The sequence below is a fragment of the Strix aluco genome, chromosome 4 (genome assembly GCF_031877795.1).
Source record: "Strix aluco isolate bStrAlu1 chromosome 4, bStrAlu1.hap1, whole genome shotgun sequence".
Classification (NCBI taxonomy): Eukaryota; Metazoa; Chordata; class Aves; order Strigiformes; family Strigidae; genus Strix; species Strix aluco.
This window is the reverse complement of record NC_133934.1, coordinates 40,191,289-40,217,286: the sequence shown is the minus strand read 5'-3', so window position 1 is coordinate 40,217,286 and position 25,998 is coordinate 40,191,289. Positions and strand designations below refer to the sequence as shown.

The 25,998-nt window shown below is 34.1% G+C and overlaps 1 protein-coding gene across 3 annotated transcripts in view; it reads right to left on the bottom strand.

Moving 5' to 3' along the window:
* Window positions 1-5,645: 5,645 nt before the first annotated feature.
* Window positions 5,646-25,998, bottom strand: part of VEGFC (vascular endothelial growth factor C) — an 89,108-nt gene continuing 68,755 nt past the window's right edge. For all 3 annotated transcript variants that reach the window (XM_074822771.1, XM_074822773.1, XM_074822772.1), the window contains exons 4-7: window positions 15,836-15,987; window positions 11,733-11,842; window positions 11,144-11,474; window positions 5,646-6,642 (exon numbers count right to left, since the gene is read on the bottom strand). In XM_074822771.1, coding sequence (XP_074678872.1) covers window positions 6,528-6,642; window positions 11,144-11,474; window positions 11,733-11,842; window positions 15,836-15,987 — 708 coding nt within the window. In that variant the 3' untranslated portion in view covers window positions 5,646-6,527. The remainder of the gene's footprint in view (window positions 6,643-11,143; window positions 11,475-11,732; window positions 11,843-15,835; window positions 15,988-25,998) is intronic.

Here is a 25,998-nt window from a genome sequence, read left to right as displayed (position 1 = left end):
GAAGTTTTATTAACCTACAGGTTGTTTATGGGCTTTTTGTCATATCATTGTTAGAGTTACTAAAATAAAAACAGTTATTTCGGAAGTATTTTTCAAAATAAACTACAGTTAAAGAATATAAGATATACTTCCTGTATGTTTTCAAGAACAATGACAACTAATTAATAAAGAGAAATGTTAACTGGTAGATCTTCAATAGCTAGAGACTTGTGACTGCAACGATTTGTAAAATCTGAATGTTTGTAAACAATACAGTATAAATCCAATGCAGTAATGCACTGAGTGAATACATGAACTTCTAATGCTTGGATTATCTAAAGCGTAACCTATTACTGTAACTAAGCATAACTATTACTTTTATTCAAAAGAATACTGATTTTTTAATACATATGCTTGCAGCGATATTAAAACATCTCATCACTGCACTCTGTTCTTGCAAATAAATATATGAAACTGTTATCAGACCATATGTACTTAATGTGTATTTGAAAACTCACTCTCTTATTTCTGGAAACTACCTTTGAAAAATGCTTAATCTCTACATAAAGCATACATTTTTATTTTTTCATCATTTGGAAATGAAATAAATATTAGTACTACATCTTCACATCATGTAACTGACTTGATTTACCTCAGAAAAATATTTCGGAGTTTGCTTTTTTTAAGCTTACCTTAATTTTACATGAGTGTAATTCCAGAAAAGCTTCCAGGCAGTGTGTCTGTTCATATGTTTTAGATTTATTTTTTTTTTCCTGAAAGCAATAGGAGTCCAAGGTATTTTAGTTCTTCAGTAACAGGTTATTTGCTGTATTTTAAAATACCTATCTTTTAAATGGTTTCTTAAAAACTGATTGGACCAACTGAAACCAATATAGTATCTACCTTCCTGTTAACCAATGGACTAAGTTGAGCCTAAAGTGTTCTGTGACTTGGTAGCTCCCTGCATTCAAATTACTGGATAGGGTCCAGTCTGGTGAAAAGCACGTTCATCTTATGAAGGCATCATGAGCTTACAATACTATCTATCCTTAAAAATGGCATTATCTTTCCGGGAAGGATCCTGTGGTCATTTTTCATCTGTCTTTACAGTTGTGTAAAGCGTAGAGGTGAGTCTGCTAAGGAAGAGCGCAGGCCTCAGGTTTTTTCTGATATGTTTGAAAAGTCTCCTTACCTGCCCCTGAGCCCTGGATTTTTTTCCACACAGTGTGAATGAGGTGTGAACATACTATCAATTACAAGGCCAAATTTAGGTCCAAAATGCTGCGCTGGACATTGTTGAGGACTGCATGAGTGTAATGTTAGACTGCAGAGATAGTATCTGGCATCCAGCAGAATTAAAGCTTGTGTTTTTTACAGGGAGGGTGATATCCTAAATTGTCTTTTATGTTTCAAGTATAATCTGCTAGGGTGATTTCTGCATCTGTTATTTTTATTTGCAAGTTTGCTTTGAGAGGCTCTCAACTGTAATAATAATAATTATTATTATTATTTGCTTGAACAGATTGGATTTGCACACTTGGAATGTGAAGTTTCAGACTTCTTTTTAACACTTTTTCTTTCATGTATGTATAGTTAAGAGTATCACTAGACACGTAAAAACATATTCATCCCCATGTTGGCATGATTATTTAAAGTAGAGAGAAGAGAGAGGTCTTAATGGTAATAGAGAGGAAAGCAATGCCATTTTTAGTGAGAGATTGAATATAAAAGGGAGATGGAAGGGTTAGAGTTAACAGTGATATGTGAGAAAGGCTGAAAGGGAAATGCAGATATTCTTATGGGGAGACTGAGATATGGTCCAGAAATCTAAAGGAAGTAATTGAAGTTGAGAAAGGGGGCAAAGGGGAAGAGTTCAATGACCACATAGGACTGATTATAAATGTAGAAAGTGGATAAAGGGTTTGCTGAAACTCAGTTGGAAGGTCAGTGTCTGTCAGGAATGGATACAGTACCTTAACCAGGAAAAATTTTATCTACAAGATATTATTTTCATGACAATGTTTTGCTGAAAAGGGAATAAATGGTAATATACAATTTTCAGAGATTTCTATAGTGGTTTGCCACAAGCAGCAATGCTTATACAAATGAGCAAAGCATTGTGTTTTAAGACTTTTTTTTTTTTCTGGAATGCGCTATGTTTCGTAATTCAGTACATTCTCAAGTTGAAGTAAGGTCCCCTGATTCATAGCTTCAGACTGTAGATAAAATATACATTTTTATAATGATAAATTACTGAAATTTTAGAAACTACGCTATTGTAAAATTGGTGACCTCTTCCTGCTTGCTACTGTTCAGATTCAATTACAACATTTGGACATGAAAATATAGATAAACTGAGTCCAGATATGTTATTCTATAAAAATGTGTTGATCTATCCACAGCTTTTTAAGAACTCTAGTATAATCTGATGTCTTAAACCTGCATTAAACTGGCCTAATTTTATTAGTCCTTCATATTTATTACATTAACAAAAATGAAATACCTTGTCCATTTGATCTTAGTATTTCATCACTCAATCAGAATGTTGTCCTGTGTTCTTTACCAGATGTTTTATCTGAAATGGGAAAGGAAAAGAGAAAGAGAACAAAAGGAAGCTGTGAAGTAAATTATCAACTATTATTTTCATTTTTTCAATAAATAAAAATCATTACTATATCATATTGACTAAATTATAAAAGTTCTGAAAATGCTGAGTCAATTACCTTTAAACTTTTTTACATGAGGGCAACATTTTGTACCTCCAAATAATGCCAAATTAAATAATATTGAAGAAATTAAATAATCTTTAAATAATATATTGCCAAATTAAATATAAATTAAATAACATTTAAAAGAATATAATCTATTCCTCAGGCTAATCTGTTGATGAGCTTACTGGCTACATAAATTATTCCATTCCTAGATTTTGGCATAGATGTGATAGTAAGATATGCTTCCAGAAAATCAGAGAGAGAGAGAGATATGTTAAAATTCAAGGGCATCTGGAGTTGTCACTGAGATCTGAAGACTGAAAATGAGAATACTGAAAGCGATCCTACAACTAAGCCTTTCAAGATGATATGGTACATATGCAAGATTTCATGCTGGTCTTTCAAATAGAACCAAGAGAATTGATTTACTATCAACTTGTTCAACATGAATTAAACAAACATGTCAGCAGAATAACAACACTCATACTGTAAATAGTATGTCCTTCTGTTAATACAGGTAGAGAGGTGTTGCTCTGCATAATTTCTGGTCTCCACATAGTACAATATTGAAAGAGTACAGAAACTGTTGTAAACTCCTGATGAAATGCAAGCATAAGTCTGTTTACTATTTAATGTGATTTACTGCAGTTACATGAGCTCATTCTCTCCCCCCCACTTGTATTTTTGTAGAAGGTACAGGGCATTTAGACAAATAACAATGCAAGCTTTTTATTCAGTCAGTGCAGAATAACTTGTATATAGAATTATCTTCTATATTTTTATATCTTCTTTTAAGGTGTGTAGTCTATTTTTTTGTATATTTTAAGAATACTAAATTAAGATTTGAAATGAAGATGAAAATTGCAAGGAGATTATAATCAAACAACACTTCAAAACTGAAAATGGTGTAAATTTATCAGCTATTTTATATAATAGATGCAAGGAAGACCTGCTATGCAGATTAGGCCACCACTCCCTATTTCTCCATGGATAAACACTTGGTTAAATATAGATGATTTTGTGACAGTACTGAGGTAAATCAAATCACATTTTATTACATAGAATGAGAAATCTGTAGCCTATACTAATGATGATAATTGTGATATCTACTGTGTTCTTGTGTATAATACATTTAAAAAAACCCCACTATTTTCATGTAAAGCACAATTGGAGAGCCTGATTACCACAAAATGCTATCAACTGTTTGCATGTATTATTATACTCATCTGCATACCTTTGAGAGCAGTTGACGAGTCACTTTGCTCACGCATAAACCTCATTTGTGGTAAGTTTTAGAAGTCAACTGTTTACTTTCTTTAAATCTTAGTTTCACTTAGTGATTTACATACTTTATGCCCAAACGTCTCAATATTTGGAAAGTTAAGAAATTGAAAAAATGCATTCAGGAAAGTAATTCTTACTGAATGCTGATGTTTGTTATAAAATTGGAGCTTCCTGTTCAGTGTTCTCATTTTCAAACTCCCTGCCTTCCCTTCCCTACCCTTATGGGTTTTATCATTTTGGAGTGTAGCATGCTCAGTAGAAATACAAATATCTGCTTAGCCAGAATGGTTTTATTAGCGCTGTTTTCATGAGTTTAGTCAAATAGTTTAGACATGTAAAATGAGCATTGCTCAGTTTAGTAGGTGGGGGGTTTTTTGTTTTTTTTTTGGTTTGTTTTTTTTTTTTTTCACAGTATTGTAACATGCACTTTTTATAATCTACATAGAATTACTTGTTGGAATGCAGTTTGGCTCTGTCTTCACTTGTGCCCTCCTCCTTTTTAACCACAAGTACATATTTTATCTGTTAGTTACTGGCTTAGCACCTATTCCTGGTTTCAGATTTGGTTTGTCCTTCCCTCACTGCCTCTCTTCTGTATTGGGCTTGTATAGAAATTAAAAAGCTTATTTTGGGAGCTTCACCTACAGTTTGTTTTCTCAAGCCTTCATTAGTTTCCTCTTTAATTGATTTCTTAGGTATTTTATGCTTCCTTCAAGCAGTTGACATATAGAAGTGGATGCCTGGATCTTTGGTAATACTGAATGAAGTTTTTCTATTAACTTTTTGCTAGTAGATTGACAGTGCCAGTTTAGACACTGATGATTTGCATGACTACTAATCTAACCAATACGAATTTTGTGGTGTTATACTAGCTAAAGTTGTGTATCAACATTACATTGTCATCAGGAATTCTACCTGCATTTGATTGCTGAGGCAATATAGTACTAAAGACATTCCTCAGTATTTGTATGCCTAACCTTCAATAGCTGGTCTCTTAGGAAGAACACTGAGGACACCAGACATACAGTAGAAAATGTGAACTCTCAAACTGCCTCTCATCCTGCCTACTTGTTAAACTGTCTCAACTCACGATGGGGACTGAGTAATTAAAAGTAGCTTTCACTCAGTTTTAGGAACTCTGATATCTAAATAGGCAAGAATCTAGAAAAGCACCCCCCCAGCTGCCTAGGAAATAATCAGAAATAATACTATTTCATTAATAACTTTTAAGAACAGCTGCTTAGAACCAGTACTGACACCTAAAATTATTTTCAGAGTTCTGCACACTCACTTCTGTCACAAAAATCTTGCTTTGCAGCTTTTCTTGTTTCACTTCTTCACCCAATAAAGTTTCCATAATTTAACGACTTTCTTCCAACTTCTGAACTATTTTAGTTTTGAATAGATTGTTCTTTGCACACTGTTCTTCCCATGCAAGTTGAAAATCTTACCTCTTTTTAGAACTGTAGATATTTGATTTTGCATTCTCTTTAATAAAGAGAAGTCCTGACAATTTTTTCTGTAGATTATGTCAATCCATACCAGGCTTGTAGAAGTCCTTTCATGCCCCCATTGGAATATAAATTGTATTTTTTTCCTTCAATGTATTTTTTCACACACATATATTGTTGATCAAGATATTGGATTGACTATATGAAAGAGTAAAGTGCATCAAAGCATTCTGAATTATTTACTTGTAGATTTTACAATATAGCCTGTAATACTAAATAAAAAGCATAGCTGACATTTCCACTTTCATACTAATAACCTTCAATAGACATTATTTTATATTATTCTTTAGAAATGCTTACAACAAACAAAATAGAAGGTAAATATATTGGAATGTGAGTAGTTGCTGCTGTCCTTTAGACATAGTCCTTATCCTTGGACAATGTACAGGATCTCCAATATTTTCATTAGTTATTAATTGTACTTGCTTTGCTAGTTTCATTCTAGAGACAGAACTATCACTCTTTCTACTTCAAATGACATATACAACAGGTATAAGAAAATGGCTGTAGTCTTCTTCCTTTCATAAAAGTGCTTTCTCTTAATCGCCTTTCCCCCTTTTAAGAACCCTGATAATAAAGCTGAATTGCAGTTCCTTTCTTTAGGCAGGTGATTAAACATTCTCACCATTATATAATACAATTTCCATTTTATTTTAAACATACTTTGCATGATATAAAAATATTGATCACAGTGAGCTTTAACAATTGTTACTGCTATAAACAGAAATGCTGCACAATGGTTTTAGTGGAAATAAATTATATAGTCATTATCTCTTTAAAAAAAAAAAAATCACAAGAAGGAGAACCTAGGCTGTTTGGTCATTGGCAGAAAATAAGTCCTTATTGAGTTCTTTACAAAACATGAACCCCAGTTATTTTCTACATTTGCTTTCCACATCTTGAGAAAAGCACAATGAGTTTGTCTCTGAAAGCCCCACATGGTCTCTGGTGAACATTTAATTCCAAATATTAGCAAAGTTTCTGTTGCTCTTTTGTTCTAATGGAAAAATGTACACCAAAATAGCAAGTAGTGCTCTCTTCACTAATTCATAAGTGGTCTTTTCCAATATGTGGGTACACAGCGGCACACTTCTTCACTAAAATAAAATCCAGCATCACAGCGTTTCGTTCGGACTGTACATGGTGGTCTGTAACAACTAAAGAAATAAAAAAAAAGTGGGCATTAATATAACATGATCATTTATATTAACCTGGAGTAGAAAACTGTGTGCATTTAGGTTGCCATTTCTCAATGGGATATTTAATTTCTACAAATACTTATCTTTTAACTTCTGTTTATGTTCTTGCAACTACTTTTAATCGGACTATTCTTCACAAAAGATAATGAAAAAATAATGAATGCTGTTGAAAAGAAATTATTCTATTTGCAACAGATACTCATGAATATTTTTAACATATTGCCTGGTATAGTCACATTCTAATCTTAAGTAGTATTTTTTTAAATTTAATTTTGAAAATACAGTAATATTTTTTTTTACTCAGATGAGCTTGTTATGACCTACTGCATGCTGTCAGTTTGAGGTGGCAATTCAGAATCGGGAGATAATCAAACCTACTGTCTTCTTACCCAGGACTGTTTCTCACCTTATTCACTAATGCAATAAGCCCGAGAGAGATCTGTCTACATATGTTATGCTGTGACTCTGATCTTGAAACTCGGAATATACTTCCTTTCAAGTTGCAAACTCCTATAGCCACTCTCTGAGGCCAGTGGGAATATATCTACACTTCATATCACATCCATGTGCATTCTGAAGTAAGATCAGAGCCTGCATGTTTATGATACATCTTAAAGGAAAAAGAACAGAAATAGTCCCTATTTGATTAAAATAAGTTTAATAGAAATAGCAAATTAAACCACAAGTCACATCTACCTAAGAAGCAGCAAAATTTTTCTTCACAGATTCCTTGACTGAAAAATAGAATTTATACAAAGATAGTATCTGTGGTTGTCCCTGAACTCTTCCTTTTCCTATTTTATTTTTCTATTAAAACAAGAGCTTGACCTAAAATAACCTTACAATAACAATGCTAAATACTTTCTGGTGTATAATGGGAGACAAAGTACAAGTCTGGGTTTTTTTTCAGACGCTGGCAATGAGTCAAAAGACAAAAGTATATGTTTTGAATTTCAACACAGTTATACTTAAAACTTGTGTTTAAATAATGTGTGCCTGTTTGTGAAACACTGATATTATGATCTATTACTATAATTCATACTTACTTCAGTTCAAAGTCACTACAGTACACTATATTAAGGCAATGTCACTATCCTCTTCTCTAGATAATTCTTGTTTCAGGCTTGCGTCTACTCTTATTATTGTTGCAGATAAGTTAATATGTTGTGTGCTTGTTTTGGAGACCATATTACTACTTTGCAATAATCTGTTTATGATATGAGGTCTGGATTAAAGTTACATTAATTCATGCCAGTTACTTCAACCAATGAACCTGGCTATGAGGAAAACAATAAGGAATGAGGAAAACTGCAAACATGACATTTCTTGTTCAGTGTTTTCAATGTCATTATTCATAGATTAGTTCACCAGTGTGGTCTCTGTAATTAAGGGAGTAACATTATTTTGTGCCACTTAATATAGATACTTGAGATCAGTGTAACAGCTCATGAGAATCTCTCAAAGCCCTACTGATCTTTTGTGCAACAAAGTTTGGAAACAGTGGTAAAAGGTAACAAACATGTATGCCAAAGGATCTAATACTCTGCTCAAACAGGCCACCAGTAGTAGGTCTGTTCTGTGAAAAAGGTACTCCATAGAGATGCAATGGATGAAACACTGAACTCACTTGCCTTTTTGCCTGTTTCTGCCGTGAAAGTTAGACTATTTCATGTCATGAATGACCGTAAAATGAAATAAGAGAAAGATAAAGAAAAAAAAAGAGAAAGCCAAACTCTTTCACCCGCCTCTGACATGGTGTACAAAATGAAAAGCAATCATGTAATCATTAAATTTGAGCAGTTCACTTTGTTTAGGATTCATGCCTCCTACTGAACTGTGAACTTCATCTTAACTTACAGCTGAGTGCTATAAAGCATCTCTCACATGTGAGTTTGCATCTAGCAGCAATCAAGGTCAGGTTACTGCAGTCTTACCCTTATTTAGGACATTTTGACAGAGCAAGAAAGTCCCTCTCCTCCTCTAAAATGCTTTGCAGCTGAGGTGTCTAGTTATATGGTCCTGCCGAAACTGACAAAATAAATTTTTGAGGTGATAGCACGGGGTGCATAGCAGCAGAGTCATTGTAAATACATACATGAGATTTACTTAGGAAACTCTGCTGAACAATAGACCAGGTCAAAAGATTTGGGCCGAATGTTGTTTACAGAGAGCTTTCATGTGACAGACGTCTGTTTCGATGAGGACAACCTGAGCATGCTGGAACTAAGAGAGGTGTTCAATCAATATGTATAGTTCTGGGTGAGTCAGTGGCAACTTTCTTTCTATGGTCAGTAATGATGATTTTTTGCTACTGAATGCTCCAGTTTGTCATTTTGGGCAGTCTAACAACTCCATAGATGAAATCAAAATAGAAATGCTACTTTTAGTGGTGGTAACAGCATGATCACTTTAAAAGCCCGTATGCTTGATGGTGGGTATTTTGCTTTTTTTTTTTTCTTTTTCTTCCTATCCTGTGCTTTGTAAATGACTTTGTATTCCTTCCCTCTGGAGCAGGGTATAACATTAGAGTCAGAGTCATTTTAGGTCCAGTGCATAAAAACGTTGGTGCTTCAGAACCAGAACCTACAAGGACTACTTCTCTGCACGGGGAGCTCCCTAGGACATGGCTACAGTATTCTGCTCATGTCTGGGTCTCAGGCATCTTGCACAAAGTTAGAGTGGTACCTCCATTTCTGTGGTCTCATAACACCAAAGGATCTTTTTTTCAAAGACACAAGGATGTTGCAGGGTTCTTATTCCTTTTAGAGAAAGCTTGTGGGGGACAGAGCCAAAATGTGAGAAGCCTATGCTAAGTCCTTCCTTAAGGAGGAGGAGAGATTGCATCCTCTATTTTTGTTGACAGTGCTAACTGACAGGGCTATCAGTTGTAGAGCTATAGAGTAACACCATATGCAGACAAATCTTTCTTTCTCCACACAAAAGATGAACTGCTTTGAAAAGATAAACAGCTAAAAACATCCTATATCACACTGTCCTTGGAAGTAAGAAAGCGATTCAAATTCTTTATGGTATTCAACCACAACACCACAGAGAAAAACTGGGCTCAACTCACTTCAAATACTAAGTCTTTAAATCAATAGAGGTGGCATCAGATATTTATTATGGCATTTTTTTAGCTTTTTTAATGCCTGACTTTTCCAGTTGTGAATGTTCTTTTAAAATACACATAGTTTATATGTGTAGCACTGCTGGAAGAGCAGTGCTAAGGCGTTGGAATATGCTAAAGCTCATGTAATCAGGCTGGTTTCTTTTCCTCTGCAAACATAAATTGAAATGAAAACTGAATGATAGAGAAGAAATTACTTCTTATGTTTCTAACAACTCTGCTATTCCACTCAAAAGGCCAAACATAGGAAAACAGGTAATGCCAGTTATTATTAATCTTTTCCCCTATTTTACAGACTTCAGCACAGGTGTCATTCCTAATATTAGACATTTTTTCTTTATTCAAGATGAACTAATGTACATATATCTGGCAATATATTTATCCCAAATAATTACATATTACATTAAAAAAATACATAAGGTTTACTTTTGAAAAGCAACAAATTACCACAGATATTTAAATGTCCCAATTTGTTATTTTCCATTTCCAGTGCCTGAACTTTTCTAGAATTGTTATTTGCCATTAATATAATAGAAATAATTCCCATATATTAATAAGCGATCTTTCTGCTCCAGATGGCACTGTTTCTGTTTTAACAAATTCACTTTACAGGAAAGCTTTCCTCACAAAATACACACAGCAGAAATAATATTTTTTGTTTCTCAGAACCTAAAGTCACTTACATTTTTATATATAGACTGCTACCGCTATGGGTGTAGCAGTTGTGGAAGGAAAAGCTCCTGTGATATATAAAGAAATTGCAGTTTTCTTCCTGACCAAATCCCATTTTAAATGATGAATGTGGGCAGTCTGTTTTATAGTTATATATGTCTACTTTTCACAGAAGTCACCCAGAGCTATAAAAGACTTTTTGTGCACTCATAAATCTTTAGTATCAGTTAAGTGAAATGAAGAATATACAGAAATTTAGGAAGTGAAAGTGAATGATGGTATCTTCAGAACTAACCCCTGAAATCTAATTAGGAATACTTGAGCTATTTGAATTGCAATATTCAGTTCTTGGGAAAAACAGAGTGGGATTTTAAGTAGCATAAAAAACCAGGGAACTTGAATTTATAGCTCATTTTCATAAAAAGAAAAAAAGAATCGCATGAAGTAGTAGTAAGAGTACAAGAAACTAAACAGGCTTTAAAATACTTACTCTGCCTAGTATGTTCCTCAGAGATGATAAAAGTCATAGAAGATAAAACTGAATTGAAAAGAGGCTTACTGTTTACTTAAGACTACAAAGCAAACCAACAAGACAGCTAACAACACAGCCAAAATTTTATACCTTAAACATAATGAAAGGGCTAAAGACTGAGTTTTTACCTGCACGTCTGGTGATGGAACCTTTTTCCTTTTAAGAAACATTTATTAGGAGATTCTATACATTCACAGATGCATTTTGCAGGATTTAGTGGCTGATGTTTAGGACAGGTCTTTTTACACACACACTGGCACTTATCTTCATCAAATTCCTTGTTGGGCCCACAGGAAGTGGGGAGAAGTTTGTTTTTGCACATGCACTGACATGATGATCTGTCTAATTCTTTGTGAGGTCCACAGCTTGAGGGCCGCACGCCTCCTTTGCAGACACATTGACAGGTTTCTTCATCCAGCTCTCTGTTTGGTCCACAAATATGGAATCCTTCAGATGTGTCTAGGAATACAGCAGAGAAGTTGCACAGTTACTAGAATTTTGTGTCTACCCATTCACCTATTTTTAAATGAAGAAATGATAGCAAACTCACACCTTTTAAGGTGTTTTAAGAAAAAACATACGTCAAAAGACAGGCAACAACCAGTAATAGTTTTGATAAAGAAGAAGATTCAGCTATTTACTTTTCATGTTTTAATTTCTCCTTTAGGTAAATCAAAACATGGAACTACATTTAATCCTTTAAGCAAAACTGCTTACCAGAATCTTCAAGGTGAGAAGAGAAACCCAAATCATGCTGTGTCAAGCATCTGCAAACTTGATTATTCCAAATATGATTCTTTGGACAGGTTTTGTTTGCCACATGACACCTGTAGAATGAAATATACTGTTGATTTACTACCATAAGAACTCAAGGAAAAAAAAAATTGATTGTAGGTGCTGATTACTTTTGTTTCCCTCCATTACAAAAACCTTTTAAAGAGCTTCATTCATAGTATTATTTTTAACTCCTGTCAACTCTGTTACTAATTAAGGTTCTCCTTAGTTTTAGTTAAAAGTTTTAGCTCTACCTTTTAGAAGCTGATATTTGTACTTTCCCAGCGTAGTTTGGAAACAGATCTAAACGCTTGAATGTAAGTCTTATATAGAAAATAGACCAGTATAAAAAGTACTTACCCGCCAGATACCACATAGGTGGTAGCAGGCATAATTTTCCAGGTTATTTTTTGAAGTACAAAAATGTTTTCACACATATAGATGTCAAAGGACAGCTGATAATAGTTTCTGAATGAATGCTGTAGACAAAACTCTAATTTCTAAAATAAAATCAGCTTATCACATTCTTTCCCCCTTTATGTGAAAGTTACGTGCCACTAACTAACTCCCCATCAGCCACTCAAATCCTGGACAGCTTTCTTGAATCTAAAGATTTGGACTTCAGCAGTGATGCCTCTTCACTTTAGAAATGAAAGACAATAAACAATTTAACAGTTTAGTTCTCTTTACCTGGTAGAGTTTTGCAGCCAGGGTAGCGGTACGAAAGAAAGCAAAAAATCCTAAGAGCAGCTGGTGCCTTTTTGAAGAATGACTGAACTTAGCTAGTAGGTGCACTACAGATAGAACATTTATATGTATTATCTCATCTTCCTTGCTTGCAATTTCTTTATCACCACAGGTGACATTACAACTTTCAACAAGTCATGCCTAACTTCATGCATGCAGGATGTGTCATTTATTCATTGTTTCTTTAGTATTTCTAAAATCCTCATCTGTTAAGGCAGCACATATATTACAAATTTTAAGCAGTTTTCCTTCCCCTGAGCACCATTACTCATACATTCAAAAATGCAGGTGCTGGGACATTCTTCCGTGATCTCGTTCAAGTATACCACTCCCCTTCACCACATTAAACGACTCTTTTGCTTGTAAAGACTGCAGTAGTTTAACATCACCCTGCATCGCCTCATGTTTTATCAAGTTGGTGTTTCCTGATTTCATACTGCTAATGATCTCACTCTTGCTCCCTCACTTGGCACATATGCCCTTTTGCCTGCCTCCTGATTTCTGCTTGAGAAATAGTACAGATAATTTACAGACATACTGTATTGTTTTTTTTAAAAAAACCCTCACACCTGGAACAGCCTGGCTCTAGCCAGGAGCGTTTAACACTAACTACAGAAGGAAGCCAGGATGACAGTATGAAGAAAACACCAAGTGCACTCGGACCCATAAGAAGACAGTGTTGATACAAAACCCAGGTTACCAGAACTTGAAGAGAATCATATGTATTTCAGCATCAGGGTTGGAGACACCCAGAAAAAGGAACTGGAACCGCTCGTTTACAAATCGTACTCTCATTGTTAGTACAGAAAATTACTGGGGGATATGGCTTAAACTTTAAAATGACTTTTTGTAACATTTTAGCAAAGTTTGGGAAGGCTAGAAAAAAAAAATCAGAGGCAAAACCACTTTTCAGAAAATTTCACTACCTCTTTCCAAATCATTGTCAACTGAAAAAAAAAAAAAGCACCATGCTAACTTGTTACCTGTCAGTGTCAGGACAGATAATTCACAAAAGGGGGAAACTTTTAATGTGTACAACATACATCCAAACCATGTCTAAGATATGCTTATGAGCTCTGTGACTACCTACAAACCATGGGAAAAAAAGGTCATCATAGAGACCTGATCTGAATGGTGTATATTAAGGCCCCTCAGCTCCCCGCTCCCGCAAATTGCTAAACTTCTAAAACAGAGTGGCAATCTTGTAACTCAGTTGCATGTCTTGATAGCATTCTATATAAACAGAGAATAGTACAATTTAAGATACCATTAATCCAAGAGGTATTCTGAAACACTGGTTAACATGAACTGACATGTCTCAAGTCCACAAGTATACAGAGGTAGCTACTAGTTTTTATAAGGGAAAAAGTTAGATAACAGGCAAAGACCTAGACCTTAATTCTCAGGATAAAGTTGTGCAGAAAATATATTTAATATAAAAAAAGATTGACTATTTGTATTCTATCTTACATGTCATTTCTCTCTTCTAACATGTGCCTGTGCATTGTGGCATAATCCAGCCTTGAATTCTTATTAGATCCCAAGGTTATTACCCTAAAACCAGAAATTATACTCTTTGACTTTTCTTTTCAGTAATAAATAAGAAAGCCGTTACTATATTTCTGTTAAAAGGAGCTTGTAAATAAACACATGCACACATGCAGATCTGCCTCAAGAAAATACATTTCCAAGTTTTGGCTTTACAATATTTTCATTAGCATTCAAACCTATAAATAAAAATGTTAAGGTAAAATAAGAAGTTGAAATCAAGAAATTTAATATGAATTAAAAAACCCCCATGGGGTTCTGAAAAGCATCCAGGCACCCACCAGGAATATGCAGATATCTTTACTTTTCCTTCTAGAATCTAGGAACACTCAGCTTGGTTTTGTTTGTTTGTTTTTTTCTATTTTATTGTAAAAAGCCATAGATTTTAAACTTTTAAACATAGATTTTAAACTAAGACAGTACTTAACAGTAGAGAAGGCCTGTATATATTCTGGTCTAGTATCACTCTGTCTTACCTTTGTTGAAGCACGATTCCTTACTCACAAGACAGCCAGCTACCTGTGAGTGCTGGTCAAAGTCTTGTATCTGTATGCTTACTTCCCTTACTTACAGCTACAGGTAGCTGTTTCCTGGCTAGAATAAACTTTTGCAATGGTAATTACAACTGCTCTTAATCTGGAAGCACTGAGAAGCTGCCAACAGTCAGCATAATTTGACTTTATTATTGACTCTTGGGTTGATTTTTTATAATCTGTTAATTATACAATTAATTAAATTATTAATACATTTATTTCTTAATTTCTTTCAAATCTACTCTTTATGATCTGTGTTTTGATGAACAAATTCATTAATTTTAATTCAAATAGAATATAGTCCATGTTTAGCTGGAACATGTCACAAAACATCCAGACTTGAACTGAATGAAAACACAGAGAAAAAAACCTAGTTTACATCTCTAGGCATTTTGCACTATTCACTCGCCTTATTAAAAATGTCTACAACTAATTCCAGTTCAGCTTCTAGTCATTGGTTCTTCCATAAAGCAACTGTTAGTCTGTTACATACTTTTGGCCTCCCAAATATTTATACATCATTAAATCATCACTCAGTCCTCTAAATTGAAGGGAAGGATTTCTTCAAGTGTTTCAGTAACACCTACTTCAATGCCAGATTTCTTCTGTGACTCTTTTCATTCAAAATCACCAAACAAATCAATATGCTAATTGTGTGGACTGCCAATGAACCCTTTATTTTCCCTTCCCATTCTGTTTTATTTTCACCTCTGGCATATGAAGATGTACAAAAAGACTTGTAGTTAAAGATTCCTTAAAACCAGGTCTTTTTTCTAACAGCATTTTAAATAAGAAAATACAGTTTGAGAGAGAAATGTTGTCTACTCCTTATTTGCAAAAGTAAGTATTTTAGCTTTTCTTGATCACTTTTTTTTAAAGAAGTTGATTTTATTGATGTTTCCTTTTAAGCCTCAATTGCATTATAGCTCTTTGCATGAAACAAGCCCCACAAAAAATTATTCTTAATTTTTAAATCATCTAGCCCCAGTTTATTCACTGGGTAAAAAGGTGATGTTACTTCAGTAACGTTCCCTTCATGTAAAACAATATTAGCTCCTTTGTAACATGCATTCTGCTACTACTAATGTGTAATTCACCTAGTAAGTCTATCTTAATTGTGAAAGCTTCCAGCAATATTTTAAATCTAATTATAGAAGCTTGCTCAATGTGAAAAGGAGGCTTGCTCAATGTGAAAAGGAAGACAAGTCTCATACTTACTGAGTTTGTGTTGCTGGCAAGGAACGTCTTATGATAGAATGAACTTGTCTGTAAACATCCAACTTTGACATGCATCGGCAGGACGTGTGATTGGCAAAACTGACGGTTACAGGTTTGGGGCCTTGAGAAAGAGGCACTGTGATCTCAAACAACTACAAAAGGGAAAGCAAAGCAAAGAACCTTTTTTATACATCAGTAACTGTACCTATAAAAATAATATAAGGACATACAGAAAAAGCTATAAGGAATTTAAGTTTAGGTTTTTCTGCTCTACCATCATTCAGTGGCATATTCAATTATACCCTTAAATAATAACCATGTGCAAAATGAATTCAATAGCTATTGTGTGACATTTTTAGTGTTAAACCCTGTTTACGTGCCTGTTTGCTTACTGTAACATTTAAACTAATGTTAAAAGATGAAAATGTACAAAGAACTCATTTTTTCTAGAGGAAATGACTTCAAATTGGTAGCCTTTTAAAAAAATCTAAAGCGTTACATTTGGAAGGTGCTTCAAAAAGTTGGAAAACAAGAATAATTTAAAAAGAGAGTAAGCTACAACCTAATACATCACTCGTACAACTACAAAAGCTTGTGTAAAACAGCAATATATTGGACTTAGATCAAAACATATTTGGATGAACAAGTTTTGAACTGCAGCATACTGTATTTTTGACTTTCCAGTATCAATGCAAATTATATGATTACCCTAATGGAATGCATCTTGAACTACTAATTTTTTTTCAAGATATTATGAAATATCCACTATTAATAAAATAATCATGTATGTGAATTAATAAAATACTAATTTTAGCGGGAAATGTAGTTCAACTGGTGGAAGAGAGCAATTTCAGCAATACCTTGTGGAAAAACTGAACATGTGATAACAGACAAACAGTGAGACTTGTTTCAGTATTCAATTCAATATCAAATTAAGAAGGTTTCACTGTAAGACTCAAATCTCAATAGCCTCTGAAAAGTTACTTAGGACAAATACTTTAGGTCAAAGTCTTAAAAACTATTTTTTTTGGTAGTTTTTTTTAATAGGATAATAGTGTACTGTTGCCTTTTAGGTGGTTAGTCACTTTCTGAAATATATTTAAGAATATTTCTGCATTTTCTGGGGACTTTACTAGCTTTAAAAATACTGTCACTGCTTATTATTCCAGTTTCAGTTGGTAAGCCTGTAGAACAAGACTTTAATTTTTAGCTGAGATATACTTGCAATTTTTTTTATAATCAGTAACTTTATAGTATGGCATATAGGCAGCATGCAAATGTAATCAAAATACTGGTAATTTTAAAAGATTCAAAATTTGAAGGACATCTACAGAATGTCCTGAAAACAGTACTTTGCACTGAAGTATGCAAGTGAGCCTGAGCACTAACAAGCACGCAGGTACAACAGTACGGGATGTATTCACCAAGTACCCACAAGGTAAAAGGGCACTTGTGGACTCAACAATAAAGCTCCTACTATTGATATACCTAAACTATGCAACTTAAATTGTATAAAGCAGCATCAACTCCAATAGATATTATCTATTTTACAAAAAAATTTTGACATAATTTAGTGACTGGATCTTTAAAGAAGTTTAACATTAGGAGTGTCACTATACAAGAACTGAAACGGCAAAAGTATTATATTTGCATTTTATTCTGTTATAGAAGATTACAATGCTATTATTTTTGCTGCAAAAAGTACCGCATCCCTTACATTAGTTTTAAATGTGGGTTTTTTTCCCACTAGAATCTAAACAAGCAAACTGCTATATGTTTACTTCTGTAGAAGGAAAACCAAAGCAGAAAACATTTTTCTGCATCTTTCAAGTACTGATGAAAAATCCGATCCATCTAGGAAGCTACCATGAAGAGTTTCTCTTGTTAGACAGACTTCTAGCCAAAGCATATTAACACTTGGATTCTTGCTCCAGCTGCAAAATACATAACATTTCTTAAAATTTTGGTCTTGAGGCATTAAGATAAGGATACATGTCCATGTCTAGCTTAAAGTTTGGTACCAATAAAATGAATGCCTAATTATCATCACAGACTTCTGGAAAGAAACTTTCTAACCAACTTTTTATTATACTTATAATACTTTTTGACTTCCAAACCAATATTGGCTCCTTTACACTTATCTATTATAAAAGATCCTTCGAATTAATCACAAAAGGCATTCTTACCAAGATGCCTCATCCAAAAAGAACAATAATCATAACACAGAACTATAATTTTCATACTAATATGTTATATGAAAATATCTTTATGTACTTATTCATTTCTTTTAAAAATATCCACCTATTTGAAGGCCATCATAGGTCTTGTTATAATGCACAAACTAACTAGGAAATTGGAGAAGAGGAAGGTGGTGTTGTAGATCAAGAGACAGAAAGAGACATTTTTCATGTTTATGAAAAATAGCTTTCATTTCTGCATACATTACACATTTGAGAAAATACATGCTGAGTTCTTTGCATGTTTTTTAAATACTGATCTTCACTCAGATGACAAAAGTCACCTACATATGCAAGACTTGCATCTTTTTTTAAACAAGTTGTGCTTTCAGAAGGACATCGCAACTATTGACACCTCTGAAAATCTGGACAGCTAAGAATCTACAGATGCAACAGCCTTTACTATATTAAATATATCACAAGAAAACTGATTCTTAAAAGACATATATGAATTGAGATGCAGAACAAAGAGTATGGACTTAATTACAATATTACACATATAAAGAGAATCTTGTTTTCTCTGCTCTCTTATGACAGTATGAACTTGCTTTTCTGAAGCTGAAGTAAAAACTCACTATAGGGAGAACTGATAAAACTTCTTAGAAACTGAAGCTAAGCATCATTCTTTGCATGGACCAAACTGCAGCTGACTAGAAAATCGAGCATGTTTCGTTCTCCTTCTGTTTTTGGAGTAGATCAGTTTCCCAAGCTGCAAGGCATAGCAGACTCCAGACTGCTGGAGATGGTAGTGTAGGACTATTGCTGCAATTCCAAACCACCTAAAAGAGGTCCCTGTCAGCCCAACTGTCCTCCTGCTTGGCTTCAGGAGTGCACTGAGAGAAATTTCATTAAAACACCTGAGACATATCAATTGTGAGCAGAAAAGATGGTGAACATGAACATTTATCCTTCCATTTAAACTGTGAAAAGTATCAGTTTAGAGATGAATATTGCTAACAACTATTCCCATCAACACTTTAGTGATGCAATGCAAGAAAAGTCTAGTTAAACAATGTAAAGGTATACTAGCTTCCTTGGCATTATTGAATTACTTTCAGTTTGTTTAGCTAAATTCTCTTAATAGCAATGTATTTTACATCAGCCAATGGTAGCTACTGTTTATCCATAAAGTCAAAAAAACCTAAGCCAACTATTTATGTTAGAGATTATATTACATTTGGTATTACATTTCTAGCCCTCAATTTTGGAAAGTGCTTAAGATGATACATGAACCAACATTTTGAAAAAGAATATAAACCAGATATATTTTAATTAATGGAAACTATGGAAGTGAAATACTGGGGTTGGAATTATCGATTTGTTCTTCCTACACTTTTGTCTGCACATGCTGTTAGGATACCATATTCTGATGCATACTGAAAAAGGAGATATTTATTCTTCTCTTCTGCTAATGAAAATATATCAAGAGATTTCACAAGAAATGAATTCTTAAACACTAGTCTGTTACAGAAAATGTATTTAATACTCAGAATAATTAATTTTAAATAATCTCTGGCATTTTAAAATAAGATCCATTCTAAAGAATATCTATATTCAGCTCTCAGCTGTGGTAGCAGCATCTCTAAATCCAGTGAAGCTATTTAAGTGAATAAACTCTCAATATACATATCCTCTTAATAAATCATTTCAAATTAGGTAAGATATGAGCTTGTGTAATGCTTTCTGGTTTTGTTAATATCTCTAATTTATTTATTGCTCATCTTCCTTGTTCAATAGAAGAGTAAGCTCAGCAGCTGTTGCCATATAGGGCATGTTTGGCAACATGTAACAGCCAAATGTCAATATCTAGAAAGGATATTTCTATGAGAAATGCACTATAACATCTGTGTATGAGGCTGGTTCTTGACTCTCTTTCCTGGCAACATTGCTGGTTGTGGGTACTATTGCTGGTACCACATTGCCCAGGTGGGTACCTCTTCTTGGAGATCAGATGGCTCATATTTCTGTCTGATTCCTCACTCAGTAAAGGATTGGTTTTACTGTATTCTTAGACGCCCAAATCTTCTCTTCTTTCCCAACTTCAAATCATAGTAAAAATTGGACTAATTCACACTACAAGCAATAGGGAAAACACATTTCCTTCAGGTCTGTTCTTCAGGGACCAATGCCTAAAGACAGACATTCAGGACTGAAGATGGCAAAGAATGAGCTTCAGACCCCAGAAGAACATGAGATCTGAGAGTAGTAGGGATTAGGGTATTTTTTTCAAATTGGAGAGCTTTTATTGATGAGTTTTCAGAAAAAAGTTTAGTAATTACAGTACATTAAACAGCAAATTAAAGTACATTAAATTAGTATTGCTAGAGTTAGAGGCAAATACTCAAAAGTTGAAAGAAAAAAAATAGACTTAACTTGTCCATGCTGTCCTGTACATTTGTGTTACCAACACTGCATTGTCAGGAAATCAGTGGAAAACAACTGAAGCAGTATGCAATAGCATAACTAAAGAGTATTATATATAGTAAGAAAAAATAAAAATTAAACCACACAAAATCACAGTCAAAGCTCTGTCCTAATGTATTCCACAGAAGCTTGTATCGTAACTCAGTAACATAGTGTTAATCTCAATGTATTACACATACTGATGGAAGCTCTACGTAACTGAAGAACAGTTGAAAACCATGCATAGTTATTGCATTTCACAAGAACTTAACGCATGCCATTCAACCAGTCTAAGGCTGTTTTGTCACAGAAAGACAGATGGCAGGTCTTCCAGTCTTTCTCACCATTTTTAATATTTCTCTACACAGTACTGTGTTCAGCCCTTGTCTCCTTAGGTTTTCACCCAATATGATGATTCTCCATGCCACTTCCCCTCCTCATTTCAGCCCAGCCAAAGTTTCCCTTTCAGCCAGTCCACGAAGCCGGATTTCCTTTCCCTCTTTTTGGGCTTCTTAGCGTAATTTTTAACATTCTGGTACACACGCATCTTTTCCCAGCTACTTTTGGATGCATCGGGTTCCTTCCTTCTCAAGAAGATAAAGGTGAGTGTATCAATGACAGGGCCTCCCTAGAAGATGGGATTTAGGTGCCTAGATCTGAAGCTGCATCAGATTTTTGTTCAGCTCCAAGTTATAAAGTGTTTAGTTACAAATAAATCCCAGTCTCCCAACAATTCCATTTGTCTTCTAGATCTTTTTTTTAACACTTAAACATATGCAGATTGTCTCAAAGATAATAAAACACATTCCTAATACAAACAATCAACTATCATATCTTTTACCTAAAATAAAGGAACAGGAAATTTTTTTGCAGGTTAAAAAAAAAAAATCCCTGTTTTTGACAATAAAGCCATATACATTTCTTTCTCATTTTGGTCTAAGAAAAAGCAGAACCACAACTTCTGTTGAAATTTTAAATTAAAAAAAAAAAAGTAAAAACAACACATTGAGCTGAGTCAGGCATCTAGCAGAGAAAATGTCAACCCTTATTGTTAAGGAATAGCAAAGTTAGGCTGATAGTTGGTATGGAGTATGTTGGATAACCTTAATATTAGGCTACTTAAACTAGGGTTGTTTACTATTGAACAAGATTATGTGTGACTATGTGTTTCCCCCATTTTTCTCTGTCATGAAAAAATTCAAGAGCCTTGTACAGTAAATGGCTTAATTAGAAATTGTGTGCTAAAACCGTGACAGTCATTGGTACTATATGGATTTTTTTAAAAAAGTTTTGGTTGTAGAACATTTTTTTTAAAATTATTTTTAAAGGATATGTATTTTCTGACTCTGACCATTATCAAGGTGACTTTATAACTGTCTTTCAACCAAAACAAACCTGAAACATTTATCTTCAGAGATGAAGGAAGGTAATTTTTCTTCATACATTTGGATTACACAATCTGTAATAAGGTGTATTTCAGGCTTAATACTTAACCTTCACTCCACTGCACCAGCCTAAATTAAATGGTAGCATATCCTACAGACATGAATGTCAGCTTCTTATGCTTGTATTTTCTGTTTCCCGGTACAAACAGGCATATAATTAAAGAACTTTTCAGACTAACACAAAGGTAAATGAATAATTAGATCACTTGCACAATTGTGTACAAACAAATTTTTTCCCTGGATTTGCATTCTTTTACACATCAGTTTTTTAAATCCGTGCATATGCTCTGTGCTGTACTTGCCAGGGGAGAAGCACAGTAAGAGGACATCAGGCAAAGGTGTCTCTGAAATGCTCTACCCAACCAGACCTGGCCTTTGTCACTCTGCAACCTGCAATTACTGTGATGACCAGTGCACCAGTCCCCCTTCTTCCCAACCTTGTTATTTCTTCAATCATCCTTGAAAGAGCTTCCAGGCCAGAGCTGCGTGGTCCTGCAGACCACCCTGTAGTAGGCTCTTTTCAGTTCCCACACTGGCAGTGCTCTTCCTTTAGCCATTTATAGAGCTGGAGTGAAGAAACAAGGGTGGGACTGGAGTGTGGTCTACAACCTAGAGCTCAGCACAATTTTAACCTTAAAAAAAAATTTAAAAAAAAAAAAAAAATTTAACAGCTGATAGGAATCTCTGAATGCTTGACCAAAAGTGCTATCAAAATTCCTGTAAAAAAAATTTCCCTTAGAAAGGCATGTATTTTTGATTCACTGCATTGATAGTTCCTTCTTTAGACTAGAAGGGCTTCATGCCATTCTTTCCAGAAAAACCATTGATTTCTATACAAAGTATTCCTTTGCTTCAGTGGCTAAATTAATTTATTCAGCACTATCATCATATATGCCAATATCCATTGTATCAGCACACAAAATTGTTATTATGCTCACTGACTTCTGAAATATCAATTAATTAAAACTGTTATTTTCATATCAGGATGATGGAAGCTTATTATTCTATATACTTTTCAAATATAGGATTTATGTATGATTTTTTTTCCCAGATTTACATTAACTACACTATGTTCTTCTGATGGACTGTGGTTTATTTTGGCAAGTTTCCCTTAAATTGATTGACTCTCAGTTTCCGTCACTTGTGATCTTTGTACTTCCTAAAGTATCAGTAAGGCCGGCCAAATACAACCAGTGTAAGAGAGAACAGTGTGTATAGAGAGCTTTTTAAGTTAAGGATATAAGAGTGATATCAAAACTCTAAACATCTCTATACTGGAAAGAATGAAAATAAGCTATTTGAAAAATTATTTATATTTGAATCACTTTTTTCCCAGAAATTTTAACAAAAAACCATTTTGAAATTATACTGATATATCTCCCACTATTAATAGTGCCTACTATATCATTGCAATCATCAGTCCAACACAGAAAAATGCATGGGAAAAGGCAAAAATGGTAAAGTTCAAAATGACTTAAAATTCTTGTGACATATGCATTTCCAAATCGTGTAAAGGAACACCATGTACATCTCAAATATGGCAAACAATTTCAAGCTGTTAACTTGTTTCCTGTGAGAAAAGCTCCTCTAAATCTGATTTCAAACTGCTTGGAAAGATGTTTTCCCTTGAGGGATTATTACTGTAACCATGAAACAAGAAGATTTAGGACCTTTATATCAAATGATCTGAAAGAAGCCAAAAAATTGTCCATTCTGCCAGCCAAGAGGAAGAATGGAATGTGATGGCTGTTTGACATCTACCCACTGCTTTCCCTCAACCTATAAGCAAGTATCTATAGGTGGGGCATAAAAAAGTACAGCTGAAGGACAGGCTGTTGCTGCACCAGGTAGTTCCAATCTTTGTAACTGCTGTTGAATTACTCATGACATGGAAACAGAGAATGGCTGTTTGATTAATAATGAATAAGAGAAAAAAACAACACAACCACACCCCAAAACCAACCAACCATCTTCTCCATAGACCTCTATTAGACAAGCCACAACTTACAAAGCTGTGTGACTGCAGTGTCACAGATAAAGGAGAAGAAAAAGAACTACTGCATTTCACGAATTAGCCTAGGGGGTCCTCAAATGTTTTTATAGACCTTGCACCACATCTTAATTAAGAAATTCTCTCATATTCTAGTCTTGATTGTATAAACACTCCTTAGAAACTACAAAAACAGTTTTTGTGGAAAAAAAATGGTATTAAAAGCAAAGCAGAATACTTTTCTATTTTTCTCTTAATAAAGTTAAGTAGATAGAAAGGAGGAACACAGCCCAAATTAGAGAACTATTGACCTCTCTCTGGACCACCACAGTGTCCCACAAGCCAATCTGGGACCATCTGACCTAGTCTATTCTCCTGGCAGTCAATGATTTGCTCCCCATAAAAATAATTTCTATGCTTAGCTCTTTTATTTTTAATTAATTTTGATGAAAGCTGATATCAACTTATTTTAGATTTTAATATCTGGAACCAATGTTAGAGCTTGCCCTCACAGTAAGACCTCCAGCTGAAAAGTTAATTTCCCATTAAGCACTTTTTCTGCAGAGTGAAGAGTATGAAGTTATCTTACAGAGTTTATGCACCAAAAATAAAGCTACAAAAATGGTGACTCATGAAAAAGCAGAAGATGCCTGGTTACTAACCATTTGTTCTTATTTCATTCAGGAAATAAAAGGAAAACAGTAGTGAAAATAGGTGCGTAGGGTACCTGAATTCCACAGAAGGGTCTTGAATCCAATACTTTTTTCTTCCTAATTCTCATCTGATATAGGGTAAGCTGTGGTCACATAACTTTAAAAAGATTTGAGATGATGACAGATGAAGAGATATAGCTATAGCTCTCTTCCTTTATTAAGGGGTTTTTTTAAAAACTGCATTCTGTCAAGGACCAGATAAAACTGGAAAGCAGAAGCAAGATAGAAAACTCAGAGATTAAATTGCTTGCTTTTACAGAATAGGTAAGAAAACAAAACAATGCTATTGTCTCTATCTTCTTTCTGATAAATTCTTTAACATTTTCCTTTTCAGAGTCTCTCAAATCTTTAACCACTCCTATATCATATCATCACCAATGATATCAAGAACTCAAAAAAGAAACTCAGTACTAAACATTTTCTACTAGGCAAAAAAATTACTTCACTCAATAGATATGAAAAGAAAGATGAATAGAAATGGATTATTTACCCCAAACCGAAATGGTTCTCAAAGACCAGGAAATCTATGCTAAATAGAACAACTCTCTCTGTAACTAGATCAACCTTTATTCCAGTAAGCTAAACTTTATAAAATACATGCCAAAAAAAAAAGGTCATATTTGTTGGTTTATAATATGAAAATTATATTCACACCTTTCAAGCAACTGGAATTAGGACAGGTGTTTGTGGGAATAACTATGGGCCTGAACAAAATCAGTGTTGTAGATTTCCCAGTTTAAGCTATTTGAGTTACATTATTTCTGTGCTGTGTGGCTGTCGACTACTAGCTTAAATGTAGGATTGAAAATTCTTGGTAGAATATACTGTTTCAGACAGACAGATTTGGTGAGAAATGAGGACAGAAAATGTATTAAAAACAATGAGGGTTTTTTTTCCTGTTTTCTTTACGTCCCCTTTTCCTAATCCCCTCTCAAGAATCTTCAGAGCACTAAGAAGTTTCATAACAAAGGAATGACATTTCCATGGGCAACCATTTTATAGTTTGCTATGCAGTTGTGTATCTTCCTTATAAATACGTATTGCATCTTCAGCTAGATGAATCTAGTTGAAAAAGAAAGCAAGATTTACACTAAAATTAGTTTTCCTCAAAGCATCAGAAACACGAAGTAAAAAACAAAGAAGCTTATAACCAACAAAAAACCTAACAAACACTGTAACAAAAGCAAAATACCCTAGCAAACATTTTGAAGTGTAGCTGTTTTACATGATTTTTGAGGGAAATGTTGTTGTAAGATAATTGTGATAATTGTTATAGCTACTGAAAATAGAATAACGCATGTATGCTTCTCCTTTAAAGGCAGCTCACAGGCTCAATACATAATCTTTGCACATTCCTACCTGACTCACTAACCCT